The 24,944-nt window shown below is 39.3% G+C and overlaps 1 protein-coding gene and 1 long non-coding RNA gene across 4 annotated transcripts; one reads left to right on the forward strand and one right to left on the reverse strand.

Annotated features, from left to right (window-relative positions):
- The first annotated feature begins 914 nt into the window (after window positions 1-914).
- LOC131319018 (pentatricopeptide repeat-containing protein At5g06540-like) lies at window positions 915-24,781 on the forward strand. Of its 3 annotated transcripts, none has more exons than XM_058349113.1 (2): window positions 915-1,927; window positions 24,618-24,781. In XM_058349113.1, exons 1-2 carry the CDS (start codon window positions 1,467-1,469, stop codon window positions 24,706-24,708), a joined length of 552 nt encoding a protein of 183 aa, XP_058205096.1. In that variant the 5' UTR covers window positions 915-1,466; the 3' UTR covers window positions 24,709-24,781. The 3 variants fall into 3 exon arrangements, with proteins under 3 accessions (XP_058205096.1, XP_058205097.1, XP_058205098.1); XM_058349114.1 differs by lacking the exon at window positions 24,618-24,781 and adding an exon at window positions 6,679-7,203; XM_058349115.1 differs by lacking the exon at window positions 24,618-24,781 and adding an exon at window positions 3,721-4,537.
- Window positions 1,440-2,433, reverse strand: LOC131319020 (uncharacterized). The gene is made up of 2 exons (XR_009197867.1): window positions 2,029-2,433; window positions 1,440-1,990 (listed from the first exon to the last, which is right to left on the reverse strand). It is a non-coding gene; the product is annotated as an uncharacterized LOC131319020 (long non-coding RNA).
- Window positions 24,782-24,944: the final 163 nt, after the last annotated feature.

The raw sequence follows: 24,944 nt of genomic DNA on the forward strand, positions 1-24,944 counted from the left end.
TCTAGAAGTTTTTTTCCGAACTTATATCAATGGTAAAGAGGCACGCCAAGCCCAACTTATATCTATTCTACATACGTTTCTTCGCAAATTGGAGTAAAATTAAACAAAAACGAGCCTGTTCCTTTTTGGAATTTGTTTTGTAATCTCCCAGTTTATTCAATGATGGATTGATATCTTAAGTCTCACCACCTAGATAAGTCATGTTCTTATTAAACGAGCGGAGTTACAACTAATTCGAGCTAGGCTCGTTTACTTAAAGGGCTTAACATCGAACTCGAGCGCAACTCGTTTACTAATAAACCTAGCTAAGCCGAGCCCATAACAAATCAAATATTAAGTTGTTCGCCAATAAGGGGTAATTTCCCAAATCGGCTACTAAAAAATATTAAAAATGCTTTTTTCATTATTGAATGAGCTTTTTCCCTCACAAAACACTAAGAATACTTTTAGCGCTTTTAAAAAATTACCCCCGACTCATTTCGTTTGCAGCCCTATGTGTGGTTGAGAATGCCCAACGTGCTAATGCTCCAGTAGCAAGAAATACTATTTCTCCTGCCTAAAAAGAGGGGTTTTATCCACCTTAATTTCCCCGGTCAGTCAGGATCGAGATCCTCTATAAACTGGAATCAACTTTTTATTCAATATTGCTTCTGGAGCACCACATACTTCGGAGTCCCCATCTATCACACCTTCGCGCATAGCCATACAGTTTAAAGTACCACGTGACGGTACTCCATTAATAAACACTATATATAACTGCTACTACTATATGTAGTACTGCGATACAAGTGTAGTTATAAATCTCGGTTTCCCCTCTCTTCTCCCTCTCTCCCAAACACCATGGAAAATAAACCATGTATAAGTCATGGAAAACACCCCCCCCCCCCCCCCCCACCCCACCCATGTTGCCATGTTGGGTACAGCCGGGAGAAGGTCATTGACACCAACGCTCCAACGGATGCCAATACACATTGTCAGAGACACCTCCATTTCTCGAGCCCGATTTTGATCCACGACGTTCGTCTTCTCCCAGTAATTGCAGGCTCCCCTTCTTATTCGCGAGGAACGAGAACTCAACCGGAGCACTCGAATTCAAATCCTTACCCATCTTGTCTGAAACCCATGTCTTGACGTTGGCGCTCGACCGAAGGAAAATGGCTTTGGCCATTTTTTCTCAGACTGCCTCATTGTGTGAAAAGGAGTTGGTGACCGTCGTGGAAAGAAGCTTTTTTCTGTAGAAAATCGAGACCTCCGTGTTGTTGTCGAATAGGGGCGAGAAAAATGTTATCGACAAGTTGAAGGTGATTTCCCCCACGGTAGATATGAGAGACGAAGAGACGTCGTTATCGAGAGACAGGGATGCCGTGTGGACGTGGATTTTGGCCTTGTGAAATTCTCCGGTCTAGACCTCGTTGTTTTCATATGCGCCATTGTTTTGGGGGGGAATCCATATAGCCCCAAAATCCATGTCCACTCAGCATCCCTGTCTCTCGATGACGCCATCTCTTCGTCTTGGATATCTATCATTGGGGAAATCACTTTCAACGTGTCGATATCATTTTTCTCACCTCTGTTCGACAATAACACCGAGGTCTCGATTTTTAACAGGAAAAAGCTCCTTTCCACGACGGTCACCGACTCTTTTCCTCACGATGAGGCAGTCCGAGAAAAAAATGGCGGAAGCCATTTTCCCTCGGTCGAGCGCCAATGTCAAGACATGGGTTTCCGACAAAATGGCTAAGGATTTCAATTCGAGTGCTCCAGTTGAGTCCTTGTTCCCCGCGAATGCGAAGGGGAGCCTGCAATTGCCGAGAGAAGACGAACGTCGTGGATCAGAATTGGGTTCGAAACGAACGTCGTGGATCAGTATTAAGGCTCGGTATGACGATCCACCGAAAAGAGATTGGGGTGATGAAGCATATTACAGGTGACATTTTAGAGTATTAATTTTCTAGCTTCCATGTTGAACACCACCTCCATATGTGTTCCCCTCTTTTGATGGTTTTTGCTGGTGCTAATGCTATCCACTTCATTTCTTCATTTTCTTGTCTTTTGAAGAAATTTTACTAATCAAAGATGAGGTAAGGATACAATGATTAAAGGGATAAGAGCAGAAACGGCATCACTAATCGAGGATAACATCTGAACTAGGTTGGCACGGCCATATCCTCACAATAATCATATGCCTCACTAGCCCCAACAGACGATAAAGAGACTATCAAATAGAAAATTTGTACATATTTTGTGTTCTGTAATTGGTCCGAAGGCTGCTTATTCAGGAAAAAGAGCACGACACATCTTTTGTCTATAGTTTGTTTTTTTTTAATGTGTATCTTCAAATAATTCAGAAAATATTTTTCAGGTTCAAACAAGACTTAAAATGGCTCATCATTTTGAGATGAGTTATTACAGTTCTTGACAAAAAAATTTAATGAACACCCTAACGAGAATTTATGGAGTCGATAAAACAAAATATTAAATGATATATCGCAGACATTTTTATTTTCCTGCCGAACAGAATTTTCTTTTTGTCTCTATTCATTTATTTTTTTTGTATTTGTTAGTTTGCGTCAAATTTTTGTAAACTATTGATTCGTCTTGACGAGATTAGTCGGAGAAATAGAAAATTATGACCCAAACTCTATTTTTTTGGGAAAAATCCAAAAAAAGGCCAAACAATATTCAAACTTTTCGGAATTTTTCTTGGATTTTATAAAATAATATTTGAGTTCGGGTCATAATTTTATGGTTCTTTCATTTCTCTCGACGAAACGATCCAATAATTCATAAAAAAAACTTTGACGCAAAACTAACTAACGCAAAAGAAAATTGAATAACAATAAAAAAAAGTGAGGGAAACATTAATTTTGTAAAAGTATAAAATCCCCAAAAGAGAGCCAGGAAAATATTTTAGGTCAACTGAAAGATTCTTTAAAAGTTTTTTTGTGTTGAGATTTTTTCAATGGGTTTCGGCTTAAAATGAGGTGGGCCAGCTGGTAAGCTTAATTCAGTCCACTGAGTCCTAGAGCCCCCCTTCAAAACCCAAATTCCTTATTGGAAGCCCTGCGCTCCGGCCACGATGGCAGATATATTAGTCCCGCTTTAAGAAAATCGCCGCCAAAGTGTCAAAAGAAGCGGCCAAGTTTAATAAAGCACGGCCAAAAGAAATAACAAGCGGTACGGAGCAATAACAAGCGGCCACGAGCAATAACAAGCGGCCAAATGTAATAATAAGCGGCCAGAAGCAATAACAAGCGGCCAGAAGCAATAACAAGCGGCCAAGAGTAATAAAAGCCGGCCAAGTGTAATAAGAAGCGGCCAAGTGTAATAAAAAGCGGCCAAGAGTAATAACAAGCGGTACAGAGCAATAACAAGCGGCCAAGAGCAATAACAAGCGGCCAAGAGTAATAAGAAGCGGTTAAGTGTAATAAGACACGGCCAAGAGGAATAACAAGCGGCCAAGTGTCAAAACAAGCGGCTACGAGTAATACGATGCGGCCAAGATATCCGAAAATAGATCATACACTAAAGCGTGTGTTCCGTAACCACTCTTTAAAAAAGAGCAGACAGATGTCAAAACATGCTGCCCGGAGTAATAAGATGCGGCCAAGATGTCCGAAAATAGATCATACGTATACTAATCACGCTTTTACCAGTAGTAAGCAAGAAGAAAGTGCATGAACGACAACGATTTGAGCTTCATACTTTGTACTGTTCAAGCTATTGTTGAGAGGTGGGACGGAGTTGAAGAACTACGGAGATGTATGAACAACAATGATTTACTGAAGAAGCCAGGGTGGAGCTGCGATGAAACCGAAGGTTTGATCCATGGTTTTGCATTTGGAGATCAATCACACCCTCAAATGCTAGAAATCTATGAACCCAGCCTTGAATGTCATATGTAGGAATGAAATTGTTCTGTTTCCTTTTGAAATTGCCTCGAGGCCCAAATTTTTTGTTCAAGATTTGTCTCATATACAAATAAATTTGGGCTAACACAAGAACCAATGACTTCTGGAGTTTTTTTTGTTGATCCAAAATTATGGATTCACATTTAGATTTTACATTTTTGAACATGTTGACATGGAATTCAACAGTTCATTACATCAAAAAAGAATAAATTGAATGCTCTCGAGTAGCAATTCAAATTGCGCCTGAGGCATATTACAAGAAGAGAGAATATGTGGATGCGCCCGGGCGCAACTTAAATAAGCCTGGGGAGCGCTCAAATTGTGCCTGAGGCACATGTGATGCTGCAAATATTTTTAATTTGTCTTTTTACCTCACTTTTTCTTGTTCGAATTGGCAGGAAACTAAAAAAAAGGCAATCCTTTAAACATTATAAGGATTGTTAAAGCATAAGAGAGACACAAGAATCCCGTACAAAGTATTTTCAGCTTTTAGGAGAATGGAAATCGTTTTCAAGGCAAAAATTGCATGGTTTTGCTACTGAAAATGGACTTTATCACAGTGTTCTCCAAACTTCATTCCTTGGATTTTTATGCAAAGTGCGGGTACACGGATAGAGCAGATCAAATTGTTTAGACCAATTCCCTTTAAGAATAGCACCACTAGTTTCAGAATCATACTCAAAATGCCCTCCATTTCCCCTTCTTGTGATGAGTTCTGTGGCTGATATCTCATCTTTAAATGCCTCATCGTTGTGTATACTATTATTGGCGGCTTGAAACTGTGGCTGATAGGATGATAAATTGTGAACTTGTGACATGGGCATCGGTTATTGAGGGCTGTGGAGCCCGTGGGCTAGGTTTCAAAGCCCTGCAAATTGTTCATCAAATGGTGGAAAAAGGACTAGAGTGGAATAGTATTGACCTTCTTAAGATTATTATCTACTTATAGCCACTCTTGGTCTTCCTTCTAAGTGAAGGCTGTAGAGTCTTTTATGCCATGAAATGGAGATTTGGAATGGAACCCGATCTAAATCATTACACTTGTATCGTGGATTTGTCAAGTCGGTCTGGGAAGCTCAATAAGGCTTTTGGTATGGTTCTGAAACTAGTGGCTTTTCTATGAGGTAGTATTTGTGGAGCACTCTTGGCAGCCTGTAGAGTTCAATAGGAACAAAAAAGAAAGGGGGAATATGCAGCTGAAGGCTCTTGGATTTGGAACCCAATAATGCTTGCTATTACACTTAGTAATGTTCAAGAAGTTGTTTACATTTGATGCTTTGTAAGCCTTTTGTAGGATCAAGCGCTTACCATCTTACCAAAACCCGCAGGTAGTGGTAAAGGCGCAACTCTATTTCCTTATACCATAGCGTAGCAGGCCCCAAGCACCACGGTTCGACCCGCGTGGGCAGGATGCTGGCCCGCGACCCGCAAGCAGCATGCCATCCAGGGGAGTTGAACCCACGACCTTGGCTTTGATACCACTTGTAGGATCAAGCGCTTACCATCTTACCAAAACCCGCAGGTAGTGGTAAAGGCGCAACTCTATTTCCTTATACCATAGCGTAGCAGGCCTCAAGCGCCACGGTTCAACCCGCGTGGGCAGGATGCTGGCCCGCGACCAACACCTTTTAATTTGTTTCTTTTCACTGAAAATCTGAAACTTTGTAATACATACATGTATGTTAACTATAAAAGTTTTCAAGATTATGTTTTTGCGGACCTTAAAGTTTCCAAGATCATGTTAACTACACTTAAGATATTGTTTGCCAATTATCATGTCAACCATTATCTGACTCTGCAACTATTTTGCCGCAACCATTGTCTGCATGACCTCTCTCTGATTTCAAACGCATTAATTTATTTGACAGTTTGGCATAGTTCTTTTTTTGCTTGGCAAAAGATGATTATATAAAAGCACGATAAGGGTACATCGAGGGGAAGAAAAAATGGATAAGCAACAAAAAAAATTGTAAGAAGCGTACTGGGTACTGTATGTGAAGGATTCGTTTACAAATGCCGCTATGTTACAACTTAATGTCATGCTTTCAGATATCTTTTCCTTCAACAATATCAGCTGATTAATGATTCACTTATGACTTTTCCCAATGACACAAAGTGAATTTGTATTTGGAACCAGAATTATGGAGTTCATAGTTAAAACATTTTGCCACTTTCGAGCATGTTGGCTTCGAATTCAGTGGTTCATTACATCGAAAGAGAAAAGTGAATGCTCCAGAGGAGCAATTCAAATGCGCCTGAGGCGCATTACGAAATTAGAGAAAATAGGACGCGCCCGAGGTACATTACAAAAAGAGAGAAAATGTGGATGCGCCCGGGTGCAACTTAAATGCGCCAGGGCGCATGTGACGCAGCAAATGTTTTTAATTTGTTTCTTACTGAGTTTTTCTAGTCCTAATTGGCAGGCAACTAAAAAAAGGCAATCCTTTGAACATTATAGGGATTGTAAAAGCATGAGAGGGGGACAAGAAGCCCGTATGTACAAAGTAATTCCATGAGTTCCATCCATGAAGATCTCATTGACATACGCTTTGATTCTCAGGTATACATGATTTATAATTTGTTCTTCATTGCTTTGCAAGTTGTGTAAGAGATCATGGACCCCATAGTTTCCGAATCTTATAAGGATTGTTAAATCAATTTCAGTAGTTTTACTGATAATCCCAAATCATCCCAGTTTATCCATGCTTATCCTAAACATGTACGCATGATGCGGAAGCATTTCTTATGCTAGACTATGTTGTGACAGAGTGATAAATAGAGAACTCGTGACACGGAAATCGATGATCGAGGCTGTGGAGCACATGGGCTAGGTTTCGAATTGAAGCCCTGCAATTTTTTCGTCAAATGATGGAAGAAGGTATGGAGCCGAATAGTATGACCTTCGATCTTGAGCTTATTATCTACTTGTAGCCACTCTGGCCTTCTAAGTGAAGGCTGTAGAGTCTTTTATGCCATTTGGTATGATTCTAAAACTAGTGACTTTTCCATGTGGTAGGATTTTGGGAGCGTTATTGACAACCTGTAGAGTTCATGGGAAGCAAAAATGGGGGGAATATATATAGCAAAATGGCTCTTAGATTTGGAACATTAAAATGCTGGCTACTACACTAATTAATATGAACGACAATGATTTGATGAAGAAGCCGAGGTGGAGCTGCATTGAAGACTAATGATCGATCCATATGTTTATTTTTGGAAATCATTCGTACCTTCAAATTCTTGAAATCTATGAGCCATTGAATGTTGGCATGGAATTCAATGGTTCATTACATCAAAAGAGAAAAAAGTGAATCCTCCCGAGGAGCAATTCAAATGCGCCTCATGCGCCTGAGGCGCATTATAAAATGAGAGAAATAAGGATGCGCCGGGGAAGCATTCAATTGCGCCTGAGTCATATAACAAAAAGAGCGAAAATGAGGATGCGCCAGGGCGCATGTGATGCAACGAATTTTTCTATTTTTTTTACGGAGTTTTTCTAGTCCGAATTGGCAAGAGACTAAAAGAGGCAATCCCTTAAACATTAGAAGGATCGTTAAAGCATAAGAGAGGCACAAGAAGCCCGTACGAAGTGATTCCATAATTTCCATCCATGAGATTTCATTGACATATGTTTTGATTTTCAGGTATACATGATTCAAAAGTTTCGAAATGGTTGAAATATGCAAGTAATCTGTGGTTCTTGGTTTGGGCCGGTTTGTTGGTGCTCTTATTCTCGCAAGCTGAGTTAGAAACATGAGAGTTCACCATTGACGAAACACAATTCCTTGATGTTTTTTCATTGTAATTGGCTTTTGTTGCAATTCCAATGGTGAATTCTTAGAAATCTACCAGCAAACAGGAGCTTATGCATATATTTAAAGCAAAATATTTAAAGCCTATATCCCAAACATCAAAATTAAAATGAGAACCAATAATTTAAAAGGACGCTGAACAAAATAAAAACAATAATAATAATTTAGAAGGACCTCGAATCCCACCAATAAGATGTATGTAACATCAAGCACCCTCCGCCTTAGACATTAAGCCTTAGACATTAAGAAAATAGAGCATGTATGCTCAACAAATTTCCGGATTCATATAAGGAAAAGGTCAAGATGCATTCCATGTCTTCAAGACTCATTTATTGAACGGCCAGGATGAAGACCAACTAGTGAGCATCTCTAACACTTCAATGGAAACACTGAACTTATGCATATTGTTCTATAACAACCAGAAAAAAATGACATTTCAAAAAGAAAGGGATGATAAGTCGCCAAACCTGATAATTTGCCACTGATGTACTACAAGCAAATTTCTTCTGCAGCTATGATGCCAATGCTTCAGGATCGAGCAAAAATCGCTCCAACCCTGAGACTTTTGTCATCATCTTGTTACCTTGTCTGCGCTCTGTCATTAACTGAATGGTCTTCAGAGCACCTTTGCGGACAACTGACTCCTTTCCTCCAGTAATTTTGTGATGCGCTTGCATTTAGCTAATAAACGTAGGCCCTGACTCCTTCTTACAAATTTCAGTTGGGTAAGTTGAACCATTTTTGATGGTTCCCTTGAAAAAGCATCACATAGTGCAGCATCCAAAAACCAAAATGGACTTGTTTGTTGATTTAACTAGGTTTTCTTGTTATAGATCTCTCTATCCCCTCCACTACTTTATGGAAGTGTCCTTCATTTGGACTGGAATCAGTGGTTTGCTCATTTTTCTCCTCTTTCCATATCTTGAAGGATGAATAGTCCGGATGGATATGGTTGATAGAAAATAGTGTTACCTCTTTCTTATGTTTATCTTCCTTTATTGATATGTGTAAACATAATCAAATAAACAGGAAAAGGAAAAACAATGAGTAAGCAACCTCATATAAACTGAGATAAAGTAATATGGTGTATCAATAAAACTACACAGCTATGCAGGAAGAAACATATTTCCAGGTAAACTTTAAGCTCGCAAACAAAAATTATCAGTTCCAAAACGGTATAAGAGAAGGTGAAGGACTAATCTCAGCAGTTAGCACTCTTACAAAGCCAAAACTGTTAAACAGCTCTGAATGATTGAGATACACCAATTTAGCAATAAACATCCACCACCTTTTTCTATGCATTAACCCCATCATCCCAACATTCTGCCGCCTTTGAACTAAAATTATTTGTACATCTTAATATATGACTATTTTACCCTCGGTGAGTCAAGATTAAATCATTTCTTGGAGATCACTTGCTGCCTCTGCAGGTTCTTCCGACCAGAAGGAAAATGCAAAGCTTCATGCAATTGAAGGAGCAATGGTAAAGCATTATATGAGTTTTTTTGGCAAGAAGAGGTCGCAGAAACAAAGTTACTGGTAACAACATGGGTCATGCTTAGATTTTAAGAAAAAAAATCCAACCCCTTTACTGATCACATCTCAACCAAGTTACTGGTAGAGTAGGTAATGGACACTTAATTTGGTGAGAATTCAAACCCCACCCCCACATTCCTTTCTCCTTGTAGGATTTTCTTAAATTGAAAATAGATGTATTTGCTTCGAACAAAGAAGGATTTTTTTTTTCCATAATAAATACATGCGCGTGAAGTTAGCTGGTTGGAATTTTTCACTCAATACTTGACTTTTTAGTCTCCATAGTCTGTTGAGGAGAGTTAAACATTTGCTTTAGCGCTCATATCATGTGATAATATCTTACCTTCGGACTTGAAATAGATGCATTAGAATTTCCTACAAATAGCTATGCAATGTTGAGACGTCTGCAAATTTAGTTTATGAACAAAACTGCTTGTGACGTAATAAGGGCGGTTTTTTTTTTTTTTTTTGTCATTCGTTATTCCTAATGTACTATATCCTAGGGGACTTTGAGGAGAGGGATGGTTGCTTACCAAAGGAACCACAAGAATCGAACTTTGCCCATAAGCGTCGGAGTATAAGTGAGACACCAACTGCACTCCACCCCACTTGCAATGGGTGTCATCTTATTTTTCTTCTCCTTAATTAAAAACAAGTCTTTTAACGTATAAACAAGCCAAGCTTTGAACTTGTTTTGAAACTCATTTCGAGTCATGTTTGAGTTAATTAAATTCAACTTTAATTCAATTAAATTGTAAGTACCTTAACACTAGCCCCGTTCTACTAAGCTTTCTTCAAAAAATAAGTAATTATTTGTAATTTTTAAAATTAAAAATAATGTATTTGTTGAAACAATTCGTCGAAAAAAAGAAAAGGAGCAATGTACCAAGGATGGAATTAAATATGCATTATTTATAAACAAAAGTATTCGGATATTCGAGAAAAATCAATATACTCTTCGCCACATCGAATTTTCCTTGACTGCTACGAATTACTCTTGGGCGCGTGGAATTGCACTTGGCCGCATCGAATCACACTTGGCCAAATCGAATTGCTCTTGTCCGCCTCAAATTTCACTTGGCCGCATGGAATTACACTTGGCCATTTTGAATTGCACCTGACCGCGTATAATTGCACTTGGCCACTTTTTTTTTTTTTTTTGAAACTGTCAATAACATATCAGAGCCCGAAGGCAATACAGATTCCATCAAATGATACAAGAATGAACCAAAACTATCAAGACTTCGACACAGGCACCCCCTTCAGAAGCAAGACCGACGAAACGCCTAGATTAGGAACCAATCTAGGTCCAGGTAGTAGAGAAACCCAAACGGTTCCCCAGTCAAACCCGAGAAAGCACATATGAAATCTGGAAGGCATCCTGGGTGAGATACCGGCACCCACTGGAGAACAGACGGACCACGCAACCACGGCTACTGAGAACCACCACCGCGAAACCCAACAAACAACAACGAACCAAACCTCCACACACTTCGACTTGCACATTACCGCGTATAATTGCACTTGGCCGCTTTTAATTACATATAGCCGCGTATAATTGCACTTGGCCGTTTTGAATTGCACGGCAAAGTGCAATTCGAGGCGGCCAAGTGCAATTCGATCCGGCCGAGAGAGTAATTCAAAACGGCCAAGTGCAATTCAATGCTCCAAGAGTAATTTGTAGCGGCAGAGTGTAATTCAATGCAGCCAAAACTAGTTTATCTATCGCTTATATCACTTGTTTTAATGACTTGGATGCCCTTAACCTTAAAAATCCCTCTTATTTAGAGTTTGGATTAGGTTATTTTAGTTGTTTGTTCGTAGAATAACAAGTAGTGGTGCCCATACCGATATAGAAGTGCAATTCGATGTGGCCAAGAGCAATTCGATGCAGCCAAGTACAATTACATGGTTGGACCGATTTATATGGATTTTTCTCACAACTTTAATTGAGTGTACTTGTAATGGACGGCGCAATCACATCTCAAAGAAAGTACACTTAACAAGCTTTTTAACTGTTCAAAGCTTGTAAAAATCAGAGTTCGATAGTGTTCGGGAGAAGGCCGCGAAATTTAACAAATTCTAGACACTCAATGCGCCTGAGGCGCATTTCATTGCGCCCCTGGCGAACTACATTGTGCCTGAGGCGCCTTGGAACTACACAATTTGTCAAACTTCATAAGTTTGTTCCGAACATTCTAGAACTCCAATTTTTGCAAGATTTGAACCGTTAAAAATTTTTTGACTCTATTTTCTAACGGAAGTAGTTTTGAACTAAAATTATTTGTACATCTTAATATATGACTATTTTACCCTCGGTGAGTCGAGAATAAATCATTTCTTGGAGATCATTTGCTGCCTCTACAGGTTCTTCCGACCAGAAGGAAAATGCAAAGCTTCATGCAATTGAAGGACCAATCGTAAAGGATTATATGAGTTTTTTTGGCAAGAAGAGGTCGCAGAAACAAAGTTACTGGTAACAACATGTGTCATGCTTAGATTTTAAGAAAAAAATCCAACCCCTTTACTGATCACATGTCAACCAAGTTATTGGTAGAGTAGGTAATGGACACTTAATTGGTGAGAATTCGAACCCCATCCCCGCATTCCTTTCTCCTTGTAGGATTTTCTTAAATTGAAAATAGATGTATTTGCTTCGAACAAAGAAGGATTTTTTTTTTTTTTCATAATAAATACATGCGCGCGAAGTTAGCTGGTTGGAATTTTTTGCTCAATACTGGACTTTCTAGTCTCCATAATCTGTTGGGGAGAGTTAAACATCTGTTTTAACGCTCATATCATGTGATAATATCTTACCTTCAGACTTGAAATAGATGCATTAGAATTTCCTACGAATAGCTATGCAATGTTGAGACATCTGCAAATTTAGTTTATGAAGAAAACTGCTTGTCATGTAATAGGGGCGGTTTTTTTTTTGTCATTCATTATTCCTATTGTACTATATCCTAGTGGTTGCTTACCAAAGGAACCGCAAGAATCGAACTTTGCCCATAAGCGTCGGAGTATAAGGGAGACATCAACTGCACTCCACCCCACTTGCAATGGGTGTCATCTTATTTTTCTTCTCCTTAATTAAAAACAAGTCTTTTAACGTATAAACAAGCCAAGGTTTGAAATTGTTTTGAAACTCATTTCGAGTGATGTTTGAGTTAATTAAATTTGACTTTCATTCAATTCAATTGTAAGTACCTTAAGACTAGCCCCGTTCTACTAAGCTTTCTTCAAAAAATAAGTAATTATTTGTAATTTTTAAAATTAAAAATAGTGTATTTGTTGAAACAATTTGTCGAAAAAAAAAGAAAAGGAGCAATGTACCAAGGATGGAATTAATTATGCATTATTTACAAACAAAAGTATTTGGATATTCGAGAAAAATCAATATACTCTTCGCCACATCGAATTTCCCTTGACCGCTACGAATTACTCTTGGGCGCGTGGAATTGCACTTGGCCGCATTGAATCGCACTTGGCCGCATCGAATCGCACTTGGCTGCTACGAATTACTCTTGTCCGCCTCGAATTGCACTTGGCCACATGGAATTACACTTGGCCGCTTTGAATTGCACATTGCCACGTATAATTGCACTTGGCCCCTTTGAATTGCACAACGCCACGTATAATTGCACTTGGCCGCCTTGAATTGCACTTGGCCGCGTGACATTGCACTTGGCCGCGTCGAATTGCACGGCCAAGTGCAATTCGAGGCGTCCAAGTATAATTTGAAGCTGCCAAGTGCAATTTAATGCGGCCAAGAGTAATTTGTACCCATCAAGTGAAATTCAATGCGGCCAAATGCAATTCGATCCGGCCGAGAGAGTAATTCAAAATGGCCAAGTGCAATTCGATGCGCCAAGAGCAATTTGTAGCGGCAGAGTGTAATTCAATGCAGCCAAAACTAGTTTATCTATCGCTTATATCACTTGTTGTAATGACTTGGATGCCCTCAACCTTAAATCTCCCTCTTATTTAGAGTTTGGATTAGGTTATTTTAGTTGTTTGTTTGTAGAATAACAAGTAGTCGTGCCCATACCAATATAGAAGTGCAATTCGATGCGGCCAAGAGCAATTTGATGCAGCCAAGTGCAATTACACGGTTGGACCAATTTATATGGATTTTTCTCACAACTTTAATTGAGTGTACTGGTAATGGTCGGCACGATCACATCTCAACTTCACGCACATGTATTTATTACGGAAAAAAAAAAAACAATTCTTCTTTGTTAGAAGCGAATTCAAATACGTCTATTTTAAATTTAAGAAAATCCTATTAGGAGAAAGGAATGAGGGCGTGGGGTTTGAACTCTCACCAAATTAAGTGTCCATTGCAGCATCATTTTAAGAAGAGCACATCTCAACTTGGTTGATATCTACTCTTTTACGATCATATGCCAATCCAAAATCTTTTAAATTTTGTGACTACACCCATGCATTTGAATGAGTTGCCTAAGTATTTGATTCATCCAGTCCGGCTTAAAATAAGTGTGAGTCCGAATCAAAATCGCGTCACCCGTAGTTCTCTATTTATCTTGGTGTGAATATTTGGTTCACAATGTTTGTAAACTTTTTAAAGGAGATTTTGCTTTTGACAAATACAATTGTTTGACTGGCGTTGAATTTTCAACCAATAAAAACGAAGGCTGTAAGTAATTTTAGGCCTTAGACAATTGGTATCCTTGGTTTTATCAAGCAAATCACTTTACTTTATGTGTTGGGCTCCGGTGATCCTTTTTAGAATTAGTAGTTTGCAAAATCAGCTTTAATCAGTATGAAGTCTTCTGTTTAAACCCTATTTTAGGTGATGGATTTCAAGGGGCCTAATCCCAAATCACAAGGCCAAAGTGGCGTACCTGTACCCACTATTATGAAAAACTAATTTTTGTTTTGACATTCTTAGAGCCAGTGAAGGCCAAATTTGTCGAGGCCAAATCAGTGTTCCACTAACGAATTTGAACTTAGTGCCGATCCACGGCAATGGAATTTCAATTTTGTGTTGTCCCACAACTCTATTTTAGATTTTGAACTTTGGGCTGCCTCACGGCAATGGAAGTGTGCTGGCAGTGGTGAAGTTATGGTGGTGTATGAATGGAAGTGTGCTGGTAGTGGTGAAGTGATGGTGGTGGAGGGTGCGGGGCTCCAATGAACGTGGCTCGCTTCTTCTGGAACTATTGTTCGTCTGGATCTAACCTCGCTCCCTTGAACCTAACCTGCACCACGGAGCACGACTAAAGACCACAAGAAGGTATGCAACCGGACAGGAAGTATGAAAGTATGCCAACTTCCCACTAAATTTACAAATTTTGGAACGTAGGTGAATTCCAAAACGAAGTTCGCTGTATTACTACCGTTCTCTGATTTCAAAGGTCGGGCCTGGCAGAAGCTTCAAGCTGCCCTCTAAACAACCCAAACACATGCCAACAAAAAGCATTCATGAGTGTCCTACCTCTGTTTCCTCCAACATACCAAACTCCTCCTACCCCTAGGCTAGAGGCTCTCATCACCACCAGAACCTTCCTTTGTCTCCATGTCAACCTCTCTCTACCAATCTTGTATCCCAGAATCACCAGGTTCAAATCCTACTTGGTTTATCATACTCCTCCACACAACTGCAGTAGGCTTCCACTTTCCCAAAGAGCCTAATCCTTCATCACAAGAAATTAAGCTGATGGGAAAAAACAGCTTTTGTAACTAATAACTATAGCATTCGGAACCATTTGTAAAAAAAACAAGCAACTCCACTACCAACATTAGAAGCCAAATTTCGTGGTAGGTATCACCAAGGATAAATATAACTGCCACCTAAAGATTAAAACCAACAAAGCAACTATTTCTAATCAGAAAGCCAAAAGTTTGCTCCAAGAATTTGCATAAATCGGTTAACGACTTTTTCCCATTAAGTAATCTTTAGATACTTACTAAATGAGGATACACGTATATATCATAGGATACCTCATGTATCGTAGAATTTCTATACAAAAAGGATACATGGTAGGATAGGTAAAGCTTTCAAAATAGACGATACAAGACGTAGGATACGTTCCCTGTATCGTAGGCTTTTAACAACTATGCTCAAATCACAATTGAGCTCTGTTCTAAGATAACTGACCACAGCCAAAGATCCAGCAGATAATCAATACAGGGCAATAACACTTCCAAATTCCCACATACGAAAACTTATCCAAACACTTGAGATATTCCATAGAGTTACATCTCGAGAAAAGAAAAGCGATAGTTTTGTTGATGAATAAATATTCACCCTTGATGACACAAGAAGCTGGGGTGGAAGATATGAATAATCATTGTCTTGTAACTGATGGTTCTTCTGTTAAGGGGTATCGTGATACTTCTTCTGCGGTTGATACTTCATCTTTGATGGCAGGGAAGTCCTCGGGATTGGTTGCTAGGGGTCTTCCTCAGTTACAAATTGGAGATGATTCTGGTTTCTGCGAAGATGTTCGATCTCACTTCTGTTGGGCACTTTGTTTCTTCGGGTAGGAAGGCCTCCAAGGTTCAATGACGCTTGTGGAAGTATAAGGGGTCTAGATGATACCCACCCATGGGTTACCAACATGGTAAGGGCGAACCTGTGCTTGCAACATAGAACCTGCACTTGCAATATAGCAAGGTTCGATTCCCCATGAAGGCAAACCATGATTTAAGTGGGGGGCCATGGCAGTGGGTTGCTGTGCTAGTCTCTTCCGAGGTTTGGATTACACAGTCGGGTCCAATAGTGGCTCGGCTGTAGAGTTGTCCCTCTATTACCAAAAAAAAAGGGTCTAGATGATCCCTTCAAACAAAGCTAGGGAGGTTTGTTCTTTTATTCCTAGGAATAAACTCTCTTTTTGGCATGTTCGTGAATAAAGTGAGGTGGAAAATGTTAACCAATTCAACTGCGAGGTGTTTCTCTCTCAGTCCATTGGCAGTCTATTCATAATTTGGGACATTCCCGTGTTACTAGAGTAATTGTGGGATGAGACCCTCAGTTGCTCTTAGTGTCTGTGGTCTCTTGTTCACTTCTGCTCAAATGATTGTTGTCTCTGTTGAAATTTTGGCATCTTGGGTGGCAGCGAATAATGGGAAAAAAATTCTGCCTTCTATTCCAGAATGTTTTACATTGAAAAATACACTTCTGAGTATCTATTGTGTGTGGGTTGTTCTGGTCGTGCTCAGTGTGTTGGGGTGTTGGTCTGGTGTTGGGGAGGGTCATGAGATCTGGTGTGTTCCTGGGATGGTTTTGGGCCTTCAGTCTTGGTTTTGTGTTTTGGTCATGAGTCATGATATGGTGTTTGGTGTGTTTAGGTCATGAGTCATGATATGGTTTTTCCGGTGTGTTTGACGTATGGTCTGGTCCGGAGTCTTGTCTTTTGTCGGGTTTTTGTTCAGTGGAGTTCTTGAGTCTAGTCCTTTGTTGGGGTGCTTGTTCACTGGGATTCTTTAACTGTCGGGGTGTGCCGTCTTGAGAAAGGGTCTGGTTTTGTCTGCTGCTTAGGAGCCTGGTCTAAGTGCTGGTGGTGTTAATTCAGTTCTGAAGGATGGCCTATGTTGTGGGTCTCTATACCAAGACGGATCTGTTATCCATCTGTATTGTGGTATTATTGGTGTGTCTATTCCTCGAGACACCAGTCATATTCACTCTCACAACCAGTGTGTTAATGCAATAGTAGATAACAGAAGATAACAGATTTGCTTTGATGCTACGAGTCTATTTAGTTATTGAAACTGTGCTAATATGTCGCTGCCAAGTTGAGCCCCCATCTGGTGTTGCCATCTGTTATGCCGTTGAGGGTGGATACTCTAGTACGTCTGTCACACTCATTTTAGTTAGTGGAACACCCACTTATTGGTGTGTCTATTCCTTGAGGCGACAATCATATTCACTCCCACAACTAGTGTGTCAAGTTGATACTGTGTGCTAATATGTCACTGCCAAGTTGAGCCCCCATCTGGTGTGGCCATCTGTTATGCCCTTGAGGGTGGATACTCTCCTACCAAATCTGCCACTCATTTGGAGAATTCACCTTGCTGCTAGCAAGTCTGCCATACTCAATTGGGAATTCACCTTGGCGCTGAAATTACAATTCAACATCTGCTTCATCCCCTTGGGCTGCATGTGCTTTGCAATGGGATGAAATGCTACTGACCATGATGCTGCTCATGAATAATTACTCGCCATACTGGGACTCTATGGCCTGTAAAATAAACCAGTGTTGTTGGAAGCACTGGTTTTTGCTATATTTGACTCATGTATTGTTTGGTTTGCATATCAAGACTCCATAAAGGGGACTGCTTTTTGCGTCCAAAATTTGGTGGTTGTCGCCTCTTGAGCCTTGCCCTAGGGCCGGGCCTGCATACATGGGTTGCAACGCTATGGTTATTTTTTAAGTTTGAACCATATGTCCGCTTTTCATTTTCCCTACCCCATCCACTCCTCTTTTTTTCTCTTTTTTTTTTTGGGTTCTATTGCATAGATTCTAAAATTAATCTTTCTTAATTTTCTTGATGTTGCCCACACTTATTCAAGTGGCCTGAGCAAAGAGTACCAAATCAAAAAAAAAAAAAAAATCAATGAGGCATTTAACTTGAATTTTTTATACCTAATAAGCCAAACAAGCCGAGTAGTAGTTTGCTCAAGCTTGGCTTGAAATATTAATGAGCTTTAAAAATATGTTCAAGCTTGGTTTATTTATGTAACAAACCAATCTTGAACAAACTTTTAACGAACAAACACGAGCTCATACTCGAGTAGCTTGGTTCGTTTAGCAGTCGTAGTCCTAGCTAGTAGTATATATGTATATATATATACTTGGGAAGTTAATTTCCGTAGCACCAAAAATATAAGCTTGGAGTAAGTTTTACACTCCACTATTTTATCAATGCACTTTGAAATTTGTCTTTTATTATGGTTTAAAATTTGCATTATGTATAATTTCAAGAACTATCAATTAAATATTGGAGCACATTTATAAGAAAGTGAAGTGCAAAAACTATTTCTCTATGAACTTATAAAATTAACCCTCATATACAACTACAAAGTTTGTTACCCAACTAGGGAAAAAAATATTCGTTTTAAGATAATAATTGATGGTAAATGCTTCGAACAAGAGTACTTTTGTGATGATCCGAACTTTTACAATGCCGTAGAAAAAATGAGGCAAGAATAAGATAAAATGCAAAGGTAAATCAGAATGTCACCGACCTAGCAACATGGACATGTTCAAAAGAACAAAGACAAAGCAAGTTAGCATGAATAAAAATGTGTATAAGCTCCCTAACTTCAGGGACTAACTCTAAGAAATTCCGAAAGTTGAGATTGTGTATAGCCTTGTTCTGCCAAATAAATGAAACTAATCAGGAACATAACTCCAAACTATGATGTTACATAGGAACTATTCAATAGTAATAGACATGGTATAGTTGCCTTCAGCTCTGTTATGTTAAAACTAGCAAGCACACAAAGCGCACCATATGTTGCAATGTCTTGGAGTGGCATCAATTCTGAGTATGTGTTCCCCAATTCGTGAACCGTCTCCATGAACTGCAAATATGCCAAAAACATTAAATGTCACAAATCCAAACCAAAAGAACAAGCTCAATTAAAAAGGCAACAGTAAATGATCAATCAATCAGTAGCAGTGGGGACCATGTTCCATGATTTCAAACACACAACTAACGAATGATTTACTACTTCTTACAACGAAGACTAAATGACAAGATAAGGACCATAGACTCAGATGACAGATTGTGTAAACCAAGAGAAGTTGGGGACTCAGGTAAATTTTAAACTAGCAAGTTATTGGAACATCAGGCTACTTCAAACTAAAGTTGAGCCATGCTACACATGATAGGCAATCACAGACTTGCTTTATTTCAAGAGGCACGTGCCCAAGTCAAGCTCAAAATCATAGCTGAGCAATTGACACAGATAAGTAAATTTGTATGGAAGAATGTCAGATTATTATCACCATATATGAGGAAATTAAGTCGTGACCTTTGGTGCCAATATAACTCCTCTTGCTCCAAAGGAGGTTTGAGGAGTTGATGAGGTTTTCTTCCTCTTCTCGATTCTCCTCTGAGTTTGGACTGTTTGGATCTCGGCAATGCGCAACTTAAGCATCTCCTCTTGTTCTCCATACCTTGAAACTTCTCCTCATGCCAAGCCCTCAACTTGACTTAGCACTTCCTCAACTTTTGGGCTAATTGTGCTGTGTTTTATCCAGAGCTTTGAATGGACCACTGTTGCTGGATAATATCCCCACATTCCTCCTCAGATGTCCACATTGACTCAAATACAAGACCAAGGCCTACGAATCCCAGCACTTATACCATGAATGTGATCCCAAACTTCCTCTTTGTTACTCAACTCTGGACTCCCATAAACAAAAGAAATCTCCCATGCCCGACACTCTTCACCTTCCATCTGGACCACTGTTGCTGGATAATATCCCCACATTCCTCCTCAGATGTCCACATTGACTCAAATACAAGACCAAGGCCTACGAATCCCAGCACTTATACCATGAATGTGATCCCAAACTTCCTCTTTGTTACTCAACTCTGGACTCCCATAAACAAAAGAAATCTCCCATGCCCGACACTCTTCACCTTCCATCAAACTAAACGCCCGAAAGACCAATTCGTTCGACATAGCAAAACTCACTATAGTTGGGGAACGCCTTGTTCGTTCCGACCCAAATCCTCCTCCATAAAATTGAATTGTAATGTTGAGAATTGGGACGAGAGTTCCCCTGTAATGTTTCTTGATGAATAACCACAGACCGTCTCTTTCTTCTCCGTTTTTATTAATTTCTCTTCTGTTTTCACTCTTCTCTTCCACCATTGTTTCTCTGCAATTTCATACTTAGCTGCTCATAAGTCATAACATCTTCTTATCACAGTTTATATTCCCTTGATCCATGGGCTTGTACTTTTCAACAAAAATTGCAACAACAAAAAAAAACCCCAAGCATTGACAATGAAGATCGTCCTGAATTACATTAGGTAACATGAAATGATGAAATCGATTGCAATATTTGAATCGCATACAATTTGGATAAAAATTGAGCTTTTGCATACCTGATAATGTGAGGCAATTAGTTTGTAGAGGATTGACGCCCGTATGTGAACGAAGATTCGATGAAATACAAAGATGTATACAGAGAGAGGGAGAGAGAGAGAGAGAGAGAGAGAGAGAGAGAGAGAGATATCTTGGGGGAAATCAACTGGGGACTACGTCTGGTGTTGGTGTTTTGTTTATATGAGAGATTTCATGGTCACTTGAATTTTACCGTAATCTGTTGATGATCTTTGTCCATTGCATGTTTATATTGAGGCAATTGTCAACTACTTTGTGTATTACTAGTTTTTGCTTGACATTTAGGTTCTTAGAAAGGAAAATGATTGCTTTCAATTTGGACTACTTTGCTTGTTCGGCTCATGTTCAGCTAGATTAAAGCTCCTTTGAGAAATTTCTGCTACTCACACGTTTAAATTCAGGCAATTGTCAACTACTTTGTGTGTTACTGGTTTTTGCTTGAGATTTAGGTTATTAGAAAGGAAATGATCGCTTTCAAAACTCTTGAAGATACGTTTTTGTGTGAACTTCTGGTTTTTCTTTTACATACATAATTAATATGAACAAAAAAATACAGAACAAAAGAGGGAGAGTAAAGTCTTCACTTCTTGAAGTTCGTTAGAGGTTCAAACCAAGCTCGATTAAACTACTACTCCCATTGTATGTCGCCTTCAAAACAACAACATTGCAGAGTGAGATTTATAGGAGACGCAGACGCCTAATCAACACCAAATTCTGGATATTCTTAACAGCTACATTGAAGCTTCGAGGCAGTTGATAAATTTCAGTAAGCCCTTTCAGTGCATTTCAAGACAGGATATCATGGAAGTTGACAAGTGCATCAACAAAATGCAAGATGAAGTAAGGCCTTGCAGTGACACATTAAACTTGAGTATTTTCAGTTTCTGGGGAGAATGGTAATAGTTTTCAAGGCAAAAAAATGCATAGTTTTGCTATTCAAACTATACTTTATCACAGTGTTCTTCAAACTTCATTGTTGGATATTTATGCAAAGTGTGGGAACATGGAGAGAGAAATTCATGGGAATCGAAAAATTGGGGGAAGATGCAGCAAAAAGGCTCTTGGATTTGGAACATGGTAATGCTAATAACACTTTTAGTACTGTTCAAGCTGTTGTTGAGAGGTGGGATGGAGTTGAACTCTGTTGAAGAACTACGGAGAGATGTATGAACGACAACAATTTGATGAAGAAGCCAAGTTGGAGCTGTGTTGTTGAAGCCAAAGGATTGATCCATGGTTTTGCTTCTAGAGATCAATCACACCCTCAAATGCTAGAAATCTATAAGCCCATGGATGTAATATGTAGAAATTAAATTGTTTTGTTTCCTTTTGAAAATGCCTTGAGGTCCAAATTTTTTATTCAAGATTTCTCTCATAGACAAATAAATATGGATAAATACAAGAACCCATGACCTCTGGAGTTTTCCTTTACTTAATTGTCTTTTTGATCCAGAATAATGGAGTTCACAGTTAAAATATTTTTGCACTTTTGAGCATGTTGGAATGAAATTCAAGGGTTCATTACATCAAAAGAGAAAAAGTGAATGCTCCCGTGGAGCAATTCAAATGCGCCTGAGGCGCATTATGAAATGAGAGAAATAAAGATGTGCCCAGTGCACGTTCAATCGTGCTTGAGGCACATATTTTTTTTACAAGAAGAGAGAAAATGAGGATGCGCCCGGGCGCAACTTAAACGAGCATGGGGAGCACTCGAATTGCACCTAAGGGGCACTCGAATTGCGCCTGAGGCGCATGTGATGCAACAAATATGTTTGATTTGTTTTTTACTGAGCTTCTCTAGTCCGAATTAGCAGGAGACTAAAAAAGCCAATCCCTTAAACATTATAAGGATTGTTAAAGAATAAGAGAGGCACAAGAAGGTGGTACGAAGTGATTCCATGAGTTTCATCCATGAAGATTTCATTGACATATGTTTTCATTTTCAGGTATACATGATTCAAAAAGGTAGACATGATTCAAAAGTAATATGTGACTCTTGGTTTGGGCCGCCGGTTGGTTGGTGTTCTTATTCTTGTAAACTGGGTCAGAAACACGAGAGTTTACTTTGATGAAGCATAATTCCTTGATGTGCTTTCACTGTTATTGGCTTTTGTTGCAATTCCAGCGGAAAATTCTTAGAAATCTGCAATCAAATAGGAACTGGTATATGTGAATGTATACGTCTAGGAGTATAATGCATTTAGATGTGCATTTCCGAATCCTTGCAATGGATGGAGGTGGCCTCAGAGCGAAAAGATGCAGACGATTGGATTTTATAGAGGGGAAGGAGCTGCCAATCTTGTTCTTGCTCACTCCGGATCCTCTCCTGTATTTGTGTGTTCATTTATGCTTCACCCTTTTGATCATTTCATTGTGCCTCTTCATTTCATTTTTGATTATTCAATAATTCAACTGAGCATTTTTCCAAACTCCAAAAGCAAAGCAAACAATTAAGTTCTTCCTTCCAAGAATTGGGATTTTCCTTTTGAAGAGTTGTTTGGATTTGCAAATGCATCCTTGTACTCTGTAAAGTGAACTTAAATTCTAGAATAAAATGGAGATTAAAACGAGTTAGTTGACACTTAACATTGGGTCAATAGGGGAGGCCACAGTAACATGCTTCGTTAAGCCAACGGTGCAATGTACCTACATTCATTACTTACGACATTTGCTTCAATTTTGAGTAAACAATTTGATTTTGTCAGATTATTGTTACGCCCTCATGGGACTAAATCTTGATGGACTATCTTTAAATGAATATGTGTTGCATAATTGCAAACCTGCATGTAGACTTATTGTTTTTTTTTTTTTTTTTTTTGGCAAGTAATGTAGACTTATTGTTCATTAACAATACACTACTACCCTTGGGATTTGAAGATGCCTGTGCTTGGCAGCGGTATTGCCGAGCGGCCGATCCGACCGTTCATCTCAGTGATCGACTGCTCGAATATTCATCAAGCAATGAACGGTTTGGATTTATATGCGCTCAGATTCAGTCCGAGTGATCCGTACCGAAATGAACGCTCGGCACCCGCTTGGCACCGGGGTGCTTGGCAGCATCCTTCGGCCCCGATTGTGATCCACTGACTCCATTCAAGCAAGAAATTGGAAGGGCCCAAAGATTGAGGTGTTTGCTTGGACACATCTCTCTATTAAAATATTAAATGGTCGCAGACATTTTTATTTTCCTACCGAACGGAATTTTATTTTTGTCTTTATTCATTTAATTTTTTTGCATTTGTTAGTTTGCGTCAAATTTTTGTTAACTATTGATTCGTCACGACGAGATGAGTCGGAGAAATGGAAAATTATGACCCAAACTCAATTATTTTTGGGAAAAATCCAAAAAAAGGTCAAACAGTATTCAAACTTTTCGGACTTTTTCTTGGCTTTTTTAAAATAATATTTGAGTTTGGGTCATAATTTTATGGTTCTTCGATTTCTCTCGTCAAAACGATCCAATAATCCATAAAAATAACTTTGACGCAAAACTAACTAACGCAAAAAAAAAATCGAATAAAAAAAAATTAGGGAAACATTAATCTTGTAAAAGTATAAAATCCCAAAAAGAGAGCCAAGAAAATATTTTGGGCCAACTGCAAGATTCTTTAAAAGTTTTTTTTTCTGTTGAGATTTTTTCAATGGGCTTTGGCTTAAAATGAGGTGGGCCAGCTGGTAAGCTCAATTCAATCCACTAAGTCCTAGAGCCCTAGTTCAAAACCCAAATTCCTGATTAGAAGCCCCACGCTCCGGCCACAAGGGCGGGTATACTAGTCCCGCTTTAAGAAAATCGCGGCCAAGTGTCAAAAGAAGTGGCCAAGAGTAATAAAAAGCGGCCAAGTGTAATAAAGCGCGGCCAAGAGTAATAACAAGCGGTTCGGAGCAATAACAAGCGGCCAGAAGCAATAAGAAGCGGCCAAGAGCAATAAGAAGCGGCCAAGTGTAATAAGACGCGGCCTAGAGTAATAACAAGAGGCCAAGTGTAATAAGACGCGGCCAAGAGCAATAACAAGCGGCTAGGAGCAATAACAAGCGGCCACGAGTAATAAGAAGCGGCCAATTGTAATAAGACGCGGCCAAGAGTACTAACAAGCGGCCAAGTGTCAAAACAAACGGCTACGTGTAATACGATGCTGCCAAGTGTAATAAGATGTGGCCAAGATATCCGAAAACAGATCATACACTAAAACGCGTGTTCCGTAACCAGTCTTTAAAAAATAGCGGCCAGATGTCAAAACATGCTGCCAGGAGTAATAAGATGCGGCCAAGATGTCCGAAAACAGATCATACGTACACTAATCACGCTTTTACCAGTACTAAGCAAGAAGAAAACCCATGAACAACAACGATTTGAGCTTCATACTTCGTACTGTTCAAGCTGTTGTTGAGAGGCGGGATGGAGTTGAAGAACTACGGAGATATATGAACGACAATGATTTACTGAAGAAGCCGGGGTGGAGCAGCGTTGAAGCCGAAGGTTTGATCCATGGTTTTGCTTCTGGAGATCGATCACACCCTAAAATGCAAGAAATCTATGAGCCCGGCCATGGATGTCATATGTAGGAATAAAATTGT

This window comes from Rhododendron vialii, chromosome 3a (genome assembly GCF_030253575.1).
Source record: "Rhododendron vialii isolate Sample 1 chromosome 3a, ASM3025357v1".
Classification (NCBI taxonomy): domain Eukaryota; kingdom Viridiplantae; phylum Streptophyta; class Magnoliopsida; order Ericales; family Ericaceae; genus Rhododendron; species Rhododendron vialii.